Below are 12,323 nucleotides of genomic sequence, written 5' to 3'. Positions count from 1 at the left end.
TGCTCATATATTATTTCTCACCTATCATATCTAACTTTTCACTAATCACTTCACACTACTCCTTTCTCATTGCTCATTTCTTACTTCCTTCGACATACTTCTTACTTCTCACTACTTACTATTTACTTAGAACATCTCATTTCACTCTTCTCGCTACTCACTTTGCACTCCTACTTTTCACAGCTCACCAATCACTTTGAACATCTCACTTCTTACGTCACTCACATGAAAAGGAAGCATCTTTGAACTATTGGGCCAAATAAATGTCCCTTAACCGGTTAATGAATGGAATACATGCAAGATTCCGAATGTTATTCACGAGAGGATTCCAAACGGTTTTTTCACAAAATTCCGAATGGAATCCACGCATGATTTCGAATAGAATCCTTGCAGGATTCTGTACAATTTCCACATAAGAGCGCGAATAGAATCCACGCAGAATTATGAATGGAATCCATACAGGAGTCTGAATGTAACTCACGCAGAGTTGCGAATGGTATCCATGCAGAATTCTGAATTAAATCGCAGGATTCCGAATGAAAACGCTGCAGAATTCTGACTTGAATTTGAATCGCCACTTTTCTCACTACTGTTCTGTTTTATTCACGTCGTTCTGGAAGCCAATTGTCGTGTCGCCTACTAGCGAAATTAAAACTTCGACTGACAATTAAAAAATGCCGCACTACTACGGAATCTGTACAATACTTCGAATGGAATCCACGCAAAAATTTTGAATGAAATTCATGCAGGATTTCGGATGTAATCCTTGCAAAATTGTGGAGAAACTCCACGAATGGAATTTGCGCATAATAATTAATGAAATCCATCCATGGACTTCGAATTGAATTGAATTATCTTTATTTACGAGATTTTCGGCCCTAGGCCGGTTCATCTCGAAATGGACTCCGAATGTAATTCACGTAGAGTTCCGATTCAAATGGAATCAACATAGGATTTCGAATTAAATTCACAAAGAATTACGAATGGACGATAATTCACGCAATTCAAGGGTTCTGAAAGAAATCCACACAGGATTCCGGATGTTATCCACTCAAGTGAAACACACACAAAATACACTAAACCAAATAGCTCAATTGTGTCAACCCTTACTAGATTGCAATTTGCTTTTCTAGATGATTCAATATCAAGCATAATTTTCCTCTATTGTCGAAGGTATATTATGCAAAAAAAAAATAACTGTTAGTAGCTTTTTTGTGCAGCCGAGAGGCTCCGCAGCTTCATGAAATTGATAGGAGAGCTTTTGTGTTATATAATTCAACAGATTGGATACCTCTTCATATTAAGTTGATAATTCGATTACACGAAGAATATTTTAACATAATTTTCAAAACACCTCCAACTAAATAATCGATGAAAATGCCCACCAGTAGCGGTGCTATCCGCTGATGTGAATGTAAATTTATTTCAATGACTCCAAGCTGTCGCGACTTCCGTCTCGCATCCCTTTCCGGGTCCCTCGAAGCTGACGGCGATCAGACACCGAGCGATGACAAACCACGACTGCTGTAGCTGTTCAACATCATCAGCAGCAGCAACAACAACAACAACAGTGAGACCGGGTCGATCGAACACAAATTTACCTTACCACAAGCTCACTTCGTGTAGGGAAGGATGGGCCAGGGGGGGCATGAATCCGCAACCATGTATCCCCATAAATTTGGGACATTCCTGCCAATAAAGAAAATTACAATCGATGGATCCCAGTGATAAACCAAATGAATATTTATCATTTGCTGTTCGATGTTGCATTATTACGTCGCCATCCGCGCAAACCCGGTAACTGAATGCATCGACGCGAATGATTCTTCCCCAGCGATGCATTTGGAACCATTTTCCTCTTGCTGCCGGAAGTGTCATAATGGGGGAGGACAGCAGACATGTGAAACATGTTTTGCATAAAATTTGTGTCTCAACCTACGCTCGGTCTGTGCACCACCACCACATCATCATCGTCATCGCTGCATCGCGTTGTTGGGCCGTCAAACGGGCTCCTCTGTCTATTGGCGAAGCAGCGCGCTGCTGACGGGCGATGAAAACCATCCAACTGATCGACCTCCAATACCGAAAGGGCTGGGTAGTGTGAATTATGGCTTGTCTTCAATAATTAAGTGCCGGGATTAAGCCATTCTGGCGGCGAACGGATCAGTTGCCGTTCATAGTCGGTTGGGCGGTGGGGGTGGTTGGTTGCCGTCGATGTGCGATGCGGACGTCGTCGCCGGGGCGGTTTTCAGAGATATGATGACATACATGGGAAATTGATGAACATCCATTGTTGGGGACGGCTGTTCTGCATAACCAAATTGAGCTGCAGCAGTCGGTGTTGTGTGCATCGGGTTTTTCAATTTGTGGAATGAGTATCGATTTCAATTACGACTCGAGGTTAGAAGGTTAGTCAATATTTTGATATTATACCTTAGTTTGATCAGAAGCTTTTTCAGCACAGTTGGGAGGTTTATTCTGTAATTTTAAGCCCCAATTATCAAATGATGAGTAAAATTCGAAAAAATAACTTTCGAATATAATTTCGGATAGGGTGTTTTGAAGCCTGCTAAAATAAAACTGTCCTATCTTGGAAAAGATTTCTATAGAGATTGCGGGATTGCGCTTACGGCCCCGGCGTATGAGTCATCGGACTATTATTGGTTACCAACTTACCCGTCTTTCGGTAGATTATGTTCGCTCGCTGAACGTGCCGCGTGATGGCTTCGATGCTGGCCTCGTCCGAGCCCATCTTCTGGAAGAACGTGTGATCCGCCTGCAGATACAACATGCACGTACTCTTCCGATCGTACAGCGAGCTGGCAAACGACTGTTTCTGCTCGTTCAGCTCGTTTCGCACATTCAAGTTCAGATTGTTCCCGTTGGTGCCCGTGATGAGCACATCCGGGTCGTAGTTGTTCCCGATGACGTTCTTCTTGGTGGAGCCATTCTTGGTGATGATCTCCACGTGCGTTTCCCGGTTCGGGTTCGAGTTGGACTGGTTGGCGTTCCGGTCGTACACATTCCCGATGACGTTACGCGTCCGGGTGATTATTCGCTGGTTCGGATCGGCATTGGGGTTGTAGGTGTTGATGAGGAAGTGGTTTTTTCGGTTATTTACAGATGTTGGCGGATGAAAAAGATTGGTGTTGACGTTTCTGTTCACGGTTTGGCCACTGCCGCCATTCGTCAGACTGGTCCGGGTAATAATCCGGCTCTTGTAGTCGTGATTTCGTGTCAGACTGTAATCATCGTTGTAGGGAACCTCCAGGTCCAGTGGCAGTGTAGGATTCCCCCGACTCTCCTGCATCTGGAAAAAGCGAAACGGAAAAGGACGAAACGAAAACTCAGATTAAAATCCAATTGAAAGTGCTCTTGAATGGCGAAAGCGGTAATGTAATTGCAATCATTGCTTGGAATCCGTGTTTCAATGAGGGCAGTCCTCTTCAACCTGGCTAAAACCTAAAAGCATCATCCAGCCCACTTCGTTTCATTGTGAGCATCGTACACACATACACTCTCCCCCGTCCAATGAACGTCAAGTAATGCAATCTGGAAAATGGAAAATTATTGCACTCCTCTCGTTTCTTATTCGGGGAACCCAATACCGAATTTTATGGGGCCCCGTAGAGAGGGCTGTTTCGTAGGAGAATTCACTTTTCCGAAACTCAATGATGGTGCGCTGTTCCGAGGAAGGCCCAGGAAGCACGAACGAAGAAGACAGTCAAAATTGAATTCGGCTGAATTGAAATGTAAATATTTAGGGTCGGATGCTGCATGGATGCGAGAAGTAAGCGAATGTAGAGTGAGGTGCTTTTTGTCATGGTTTCATCGTTTCCTTTTGTCAGATAGAAGGTAAGTTGAGAAAAATATGACGTCGTGAATGGCAGGAGCATGAAGATTCAACTATGTAGAGGAATGCATGTTCTTTAAGTTAAGCCAATGTTCGAAATTGTATGTTATAGAGAGATAGATCCCAACGACCTGTGCATACAATGAAGAAAATGTGGCTCTGGTATAAAAAAGTAGAAAGTTTTCTTTGAGCAAGAAATGTATCTTGGGAATTGCTCGAAGGTACCCCACAAGACTTTTTATTTATATTTGCTTGGGAGAACGTGAAGGATTAAGGTCTTAAGAGCATGAGCGGGGAATGTTTATGGGGTGATGCATTTTCTATTTATGGATGGTTATGCTGTTTACTCTTTGTCTTTACAAAGACCATAGGAACAAAAGAAAGTTAATTAATGTACATTGGAATTCATGCCAAGAACTTGTTTATCCGAGATTTCTTTTTATTTTGACACAGGCTTTCTGTCGATGGATTTCGTGACAGTGTGATAAGCATTGACATGATGGGTTCGATTTCCACCTCAATCCCAAAATGTAGGAAAAGCAGTGCTGCTTCATTGTCTGATACGGTGCTTGATTCAGAGTGAGGAAGGGTATGAATGAATTAATCTTTCTCTTGAAAAAACTCAAAGGTGCAGCCCAATCGGGTTGTACGCAAAGGTGAAGTAGGACTACGAAGTAGAGGGTATTTTTCATCATAATTTGTGTCAATTTATTAGCATTGCGCAAACTGCGCGGAGGTCAACCGAATCAAGAAACTGAAATTAGCTCCCAGTTGGATGAACCAACCGTGGAAACGGGATTAAAACGACTCATCGGCCGCATCGCCACTGAAGCCAATTATGCTCAAAGACATTATGCTCAAAAATGTCCGGAATAAAGGAAAAATAAGCAGAATCGGAGGTGGCGCGAAACCAAACACAAATATATTAAAACATGCATCGTTTTCTATAGCGCTGGTGGCAAAGTGAGCAGGACTTCAAGAATAAATTACAAACAGTCCGTTTCATGGACCTAAACTATTCATCCAAGAAGAGGTTTTGACCGTTGGGAAAAAAAATTACCCAGACAAACAGACTGTTCGGCTTAAGTTTTCGAATTTATCCGTTTAACCGACAATGACGATTTTGAAAAGATTTATTGTTTTTAATAATGCACCATTTGAAAAACTAAGGCAGCTGAACGACATTTTCAACTAAGGTGGCGTCTTCATCGATTTGGCCGTCCTCGACGGAAGGTGTAATTTTCTGGCAAAATTCTTTGGGTTTGTTTCGTTAGTCAATGGAAATGATATCGATTTTTACCATTTTATATAAAAGAAGATTAATTCAAGATGAATTTCCTTCAAAGTGCAACACTTAATCGTTTGGCGACGACAGAAAGTTGCCCTTTTTGGTAGCACAACCACAAATGCGCGTCGGAGGGAGATGGTGCAATCAGTTTGTTCGAATGGATGGCGACAGTAGCAGTCAAATGGAATTTCCTCACAAGATTTTGATTATGTTTTGTTGTAGTTGAGGATTGAAAAGCTCCATTATTGGGAAAATATCGGTTCTTTACAGTACCATTATTTTACACAAGGGTAGATTGATCCGAGATGTAAGAATGTTCACCAAAGTCCAAAATTAATAGTTTGGCGTTGACAAAAAGTTACCCTTCGATAGCAGAATCATAAACGTGTGTCGGTGAGTGACGACGCAATAAATTTGTTTGAATGAATGGAATCGCTCACAGCAACAAAACTATCCTGCCAAACGCTGATTCCACCGAAACAGTCCATTTTTGCAATCAACCCTTTCTGTTCAGAAGATGCTGGTCATGAGAAGGATCAATTTTGTGTCCCCAATGCACCTTTCCACTAACTGCAACCAAATGCTTGTCGGAACGTTAGCGTTAGAATTCCACTTCGTGCTGTTATTGTTCGACGAACACTCAATGAGTTTTCGCTAAGACGCCACCATTTGGAATAAATTTTCAGCATGGCACGGGATTGCAACAGACGTCATTATTGTAATCAACCCTTACTTCACATAAAATGCTGGTTTGTTGAGGTTGACTGACGACCACCAACGCAGACTTCCACCACCAATTCGATGGTTTTCCTTTGAAAATACTACCAGAGCGCCTTCGTGCTGCTGTGTTCGCTCCGCTGCGTCCGCTCTGCGTAAAATCTTGTTTAACCTCTGCGGAATCCCGATCAAAATGGCACGCGCGCCAGAAAGCAGCTTTCTTGTATTCAATAAATTAGGCCCGTTAGCCCCGCCCCCTTGCGATCTGATATGGGTGTAAATATAATGTGCACTCATAACGATTAATGAAGGGGCGGGGCTAATGGAATTACTTCATTAGATATAAGAAAGCTGCTTTCCGGCGCGCGAGCCATTTTGATAGGGATTCCGCAGACAACGGACCGTTCGGAGAATGACAAATTCTAAGAATCCTATGAAATTTTCTCGCAAGATTCTGAATTTTGTTATGAGCTGTTGGTTATCTAAGATACGTATTTCTGTGAAGAAAACAACAGAAATTTGACTCAAGACGAAGTTTCTTCATGTTACAAAGCATTATCACTTGGCATCTGTCTGTCCGAGTGACGTTCGCCGATGAGTGGTTGCTGTAGATAGTTTCCACTGAGGTGGCGTCTTCATTGATTTAATACAAAAGCCACTATTTTATACAAAAGAAGGTTGATCCGACTATCCGAAATAATCTTTCTGCAAAGTGCAAAACTAAGTCGTAAATGGCGAATTCGATAGCGCGTCGGAGGGAGATGATGATGCATTAAATTTGAATGGATGGAATCACTAACAGCAACCAAGCTACCACCCCAAACCCGATGCCACCGAAACAGTCCATTTTCGCAATTAACTCTTTCTGTCCATAAAATGTTGGTCCCGAGAAGAACCAATTTTTATTTCCCAATGCGCCTTTCCAATAACTAACTGCATCCATACGCTTGTCGGCACCTTGCATTGAAACTGTCCGGACGCCATTTGATGATTTTTCGCTAAGCCTCCAAAATTTGGAATAAATTTTTAGCATTGCCACTGCAATCCACGCCTTCGTGCTGCTGTGTCCGCTCCGCTGCATCGAATGTCGAGCCGCTCTTTGTGGAATCCCGATCAAAATGGCTCGCGCGCGCAGGAAAGCAGCTTTCTTGTATTCAATAAATTAAGCACGTTAGCCCCGCCCCTTTGTGATTTGATATGGATGTAAATATAATGTGCACTCATAACGATTAATGAAAGGGCGGGGCTAATGGAATTACTTCATTAGATATAAGAAAGCTGCTATCCGGCACGCGCGAGCCATTTTGATCGGGATTCCGCAGACAATGTTGGAGAATGTTATTTGCCACTGCCTTGCAAGCGGGAAAATATGCAACAAAAATAAATAGGAGATTTAAAAAAAATAGGTTTTACGTAAAACAAATCAAAACAAGGGACGTTACATTTTTTAGCGAAGAGTCCTAGTTGGTAAACGCATCATAAGTGAAAACGCATCATTGTTTTGCACTTTTTTTTTCCCAAGCAATTTTGTGAAAAATCCAAAAACCAAATATACAAGAAAGGCAAAACAATTTTCACGCTAATCACGCCATAATCTAACACATGAGATTCAAAATAATTATTACCAATGGAAAAAAGTATATCTTTGTCTTAATTTTTCAACGAATTAAAACTGAAAATCCATCTTCCACTCGAAACTTACGATCTGTTCGTAAAAAAAACCGTTCTCCAATTCACTTTTTTTTGTAGGGGCCCTCCTTAGCCGTGCGGTAAGATGCGCGACTACAAAGCAAGACCATGCTGAGGGTGGTTGGGTTCGATTCCCGGTGCCGGTCTAGACAATTTTCGGATTTGAAATTGTCTCGACTTCCCTGGGCATAAAAGAATCATCGTGTTAGCCTCATGATATACGAATGCAGAAATGGTAACTTGGCTTAGAAACCTCGCAGTTAATAACTGTGGAAGTGCTTAATAAACACTGAGGCGGCACTAAGCTGCGAGGCGGCAATGTCCCAGTGGGGGATGTAATGCCAATGAAGAAGAAGAAGACTTCGAAAATAAAGTTTGCATTCCATAGCATGGGCATTGTTGAGTGAAGTTTGATGTTTTGTGAAATTGGCAACACTGGTTATTAAATGTATACACAATACACATACATACGATGAGGAACGATGGGAAGCTGTGTGGAGATGGAAGCTATGCCAACTTTGTTTAAACGAGCAAGGAACTGCCGGCTGCAAACTAAGGCTCCTTTCCAAGAAAATGCTTCGGTTGCTGCTTTGCTTGAACGTGTGTGAAGTTGTTCGATCAACCATTTGACAGTTGGCGGCTTGGTTGGAAAAAATTAAAACGGTTTGATTTTGGTTTGAGTTGTCGGGGGTGGAGTCAAGGTTCGCCGAACATGTTTGAGCATTTGTAGTGAAGTTGCACAAGCCCCCATATATTTTTTTATGGTTGGTCCTCAAGTTGGCGCTTCGGTCGTTCGTGTGTGATATTGTTGGTCGAATAAATTGATTGTTCGTGCCGCTGTTGGTAAAACTTGATGGATGTTTCAATAAACGAGAGGTGAAGTCAATGATGGTCAAACTGTTTGACCGTGTGTACGTTCCATAAGGAGCGACACAACCCACTGCTTCATTTGGTTAGGCCAGCCGAAGGACTGAATATCAACGTCCACGCAGTGCATCCAAATCCTACCGTGATTTTCCGCATGATGCCCGTCACCTTGTACTGCGGAAAACATGCGGTGAACACTATCGCATTTCTGGATGAAGGATCATCGTATACGCTAGTCGAAAAGGGACTGGTTAATCAGCTAGGAGTCCGAGGTGTGACACATTCGCTACGAGTAACGTGGACCGCCGGAGTTTCTCGGATTGAAAAGCATTCGCAGTGCGTTAGTCTGTTAATCTCCGCGAAAGGATCTGCACAACGTTTTCTAATCAAAAGCGCCCACACGGTGGATAGCTTGAAGCTACCACGGCACACGATAGCTGTTTCGGAAGTGGTGAAGCAATACGCGCACCTCCAAGGTCTGCCGATCGCAGATATCCAGCACGCTGCTCCACAGATTTTGATCGGGCTGAAGGATATTCACCTCTACGCGCCGCTCGAGTTGCGAATTGGTCGACCAGAGGAGCCGATAGCCGTTAGGTCGAAGCTAGGTTGGTCTGTATATTGGCCGACAGGATCGAAGAATGCGAACAACGGAATCGTCGGATACCATTCATGTAGCTTGGTATCAAATCAAGAGTTGCATGATCTTCTGAAGAGCCATTACACGCTGGAGGAGTCCGGCATTTCCATCGCCATGCTCCCGGAGCAAGAAGAAGATAGAAGAGCGAAGCAGATTTCGAAGAAGTCTACTAGAAGAATCGGTCATCGATTTGAAACGGGTCTGCTATGGAAGGACGACAGTACCGAATTTCCCGATAAGTAGCTACCCTATGGCGGTCAAGCGATTGGCGTGTCTGGAGAAACGCCTGAGGAAGGATCCCGAGCTGTATGCCAGAGTTCGCATCATAATCGCTGATCTTCTCGTCAAAGGCTACGCGCACGAAGCGACAGAGACAGAGCTGATAGCATTGGATTGCAGCAAGGTGTCTACAATCCAAGAAAAAAGAAGTATCGGCTGGTGTGGGACGCCAGAGCAGAAGTGAGAGGAGTATCGCTCAACTCAAAGTTGCTGAAGGGTCCGGATATGCTGACTGCCTTGCCGGCAGTGATCTGTAAGTTTCGGAAGCGAGAAGTTGGTTTCGGAGCAGATATAAAAGAGATGTACCATCAGCAGCGGATTAGAAAAGAAGATAAGCTTCCCATTCCGGGACGACACGTCAGAGAAGCCAACTGTGTATGTAATGGATGTGCGACCTTTTGGTCAAAGAGTTCACATGGGTTCGGCGTTGTTCGTTAAAAAACCTGAACGCGAAGAAGTTTGCGGGACAGTTCCCGACGGCAGTGGTGGCCTTCGTCGAAAACCACTATGTCGACGACTACTTTGACAGCGTGATCACGATCGGGGAAGCTGTGAAGCGGGCGAAAGAGGTACGATCTTGCAGGCTGTCGGGAACGATCTTGCAGGCTGTCGGAATCTTGCAGGCTGGCGTAGCGGATGTGAGTGGGACCAGCAGATCGGCGAAGAGTCCGCGGTGAAATGGAATAATTGGATCCGAAGGCTCCCGGAAGTCGATGAAGTCCGCATTCCTCGCTACTATTTTTGTGGCGGATATTCGCTGCAATATGACAGCTTGCAACTGCATGTATTTGTAGACGCAAGCCAGGACGCGTACGGCGCCGCAGCGTACATCCGCATAGAGACAGCCACCGGACCGTTGTGTTCGCTCATGATGTCGAGGTCCAAAGTGGCACCATTGCAACACATGTCAATACCACGTCTGGAGCTGCAAGCGGCTGTTTTGGGAGCAAGGTTTGCAAATTCCGCTGGCGGAATCCTTTCGCTAAAGGTGAAGCAGCGTTTCATGTGGTCCGACTCCAAGACTGTGCTGTCGTGGATTCACTCCGACCACCGTCGAGGAAAGTAATTTGGGGCGTTTCGGATCGGTGAAATCCATAGCCTAACGAGGCTCGCAGAATGAAAATGGGTTCCGACGAACTCCAACGCGTTGACAAAGTGGGAGAAAGCGCACAGCCTGCGATCAGATGGACCTTGGTTTCGCGGTCCGGAGTTCCTGTATCAACTGGAGAGCTGTTGGTCGGCGCAAGAAAAAATTACGCCGAACGGTAACGAAGAGACCCGGGCGTGCCTGCAGTTCCATGAGATCTCAGTAACCGAGCGCGTAGTAGACCCGCTGCGGTTTTCTAAATGGAAGGTCCTAGTCCGAACGGTGGCGTGTGTCTACCGATTCAGCATCGAACTGCAGAAGGAAACGAGATGGGCTGGAAATCATGGCCGTTCCGGCCGCCACAAGAATTAGGAGCGTGGTCAAAAAAAATGTGCGAACAAAGAAAGTGCCGCCAAAGCGAGACGAGTACCAGAAGGCGGAGATATATCTTTGGAGATCGGCTCAAGGTGATAGCTTTGTGGACGAGATTTGCATGCTCAAAAAGAACCAGCAGCTGCCGTACCAGCAGCGCCATCAGGTGGAGGACGTACTACGGATGGAGGGCAGAATAGCACAAGGATCATCACTGCCATTCGAGCTGCGGTTCCCGATTATTTTGCCGAAAAAGCACCCGTTAACCGACAAGCTGCTTGAGTACTATCACCAGCGGGTATCCCACGGGAAAGTAGAGACTGCCGTCAATGAAATTCGACAGCGCTTCTACGTACAGAACCTACGAGTAGAGATGAAGAGAATTGGAGGAGCCTGCGTCTGGTGTAAGGTGCAGAAATGTCGACCGAAAACCCCAAGGATGGCTCCACTACCGAAGTCTCGCGTAATACCGCATTTGCCACCGTTCAGCCATACCGACGTGGACTACTGTGGGCCGCTGGATGTCGCGGTTGGTCGCAGATCCGAGAAAAGGTACATCTGTTTGTTTACCTGCATGGCTACGAGAGCTATCCACCTTGAAGTCGATCACAGCCTGACGACTCAAGCGTGCATGATGGCCATTCGAAGGTTCGTGTGCCGAAGATGAAAACCGTTGAAATTCTACTCCGACAACGGCACGAACTTTCAAGCTGCAAGTAAGGCGATTCTGAAGCAAATCGGAGAATGTGAGGACGAATTCACGGATTCCAGAACCCGCTGGAACTTCAATCCCTCCAGCGCACCACACATGGGTGGTGTCTGGGAGCGATTGGTCCGCCCCCTGAAGGCAGCATTAACCGTGCTAAACGACGGGAGAACAATGACCGACGAAGTGTTGCTGACGACGATTGCGGAGGCTGAAGACCTAATCAATTCCCGGTCGTTGACATACGTCGGTCTGGAACCGGGAACAGAAGAAGCGTTGACGCCAAATCATTTTGTTCGTGGCGTCGGTACGATCGGTGAGGAACATCCTGTTCCACCTACGAGCGAAGCCGAAGCACTTCGAGACCGATACAAGCGGTCACAGCGTTTGGCAGACAAACTGTGGGTAATGGACACTGCTGTCAGAAGAGTTTCAATAAAGCCAAGGGAAACCGCCGCAACAGGCATTGTAGAATGCATATTGCATATGGATTATTGAATTTTATTTTTAACGTACATTTGTTGTGAATCACGGAATTTATTTCACAAAAGTACGTACTTCGTAGAAATTTGGTTTATTTGCTCTACAAAGCTGAATTTCTGCTCCTCACTTGAATAAAGTTTGCGTTTCATAGATTGGGTCTTGCAGATTGCATATGGTTTGTTGGATTTTATTTGGCATGTACATTTGTTGTGATTTATTTTTCAAAATAATTCACAAAAGTACGTATTTTCATAGAAATTGGGTTTCACTGCTCTGCAGAGCAGTATTTCGGCTTCACACTTTGAGAATAAAGTTTGAATATCGTAGAATAGGCCTTGGAGG

At 44.7% G+C, this 12,323-nt stretch overlaps 1 protein-coding gene across 2 annotated transcripts in view; it reads right to left on the bottom strand.

Moving 5' to 3' along the window:
- Positions 1–12,323, bottom strand: part of LOC134225837 (uncharacterized) — a 738,557-nt gene that overhangs the window by 229,100 nt on the left and 497,134 nt on the right. For both annotated transcript variants that reach the window (XM_062706214.1, XM_062706223.1), the window contains one exon: positions 2,677–3,310. In XM_062706214.1, coding sequence (XP_062562198.1) covers positions 2,677–3,310 — 634 coding nt within the window. The remainder of the gene's footprint in view (positions 1–2,676; positions 3,311–12,323) is intronic.

This window comes from Armigeres subalbatus, chromosome 1 (assembly GCF_024139115.2).
Source record: "Armigeres subalbatus isolate Guangzhou_Male chromosome 1, GZ_Asu_2, whole genome shotgun sequence".
Lineage (NCBI taxonomy): Eukaryota > Metazoa > Arthropoda > Insecta > Diptera > Culicidae > Armigeres > Armigeres subalbatus.
This window is presented reverse-complemented; position numbering and strand designations above follow the sequence as displayed.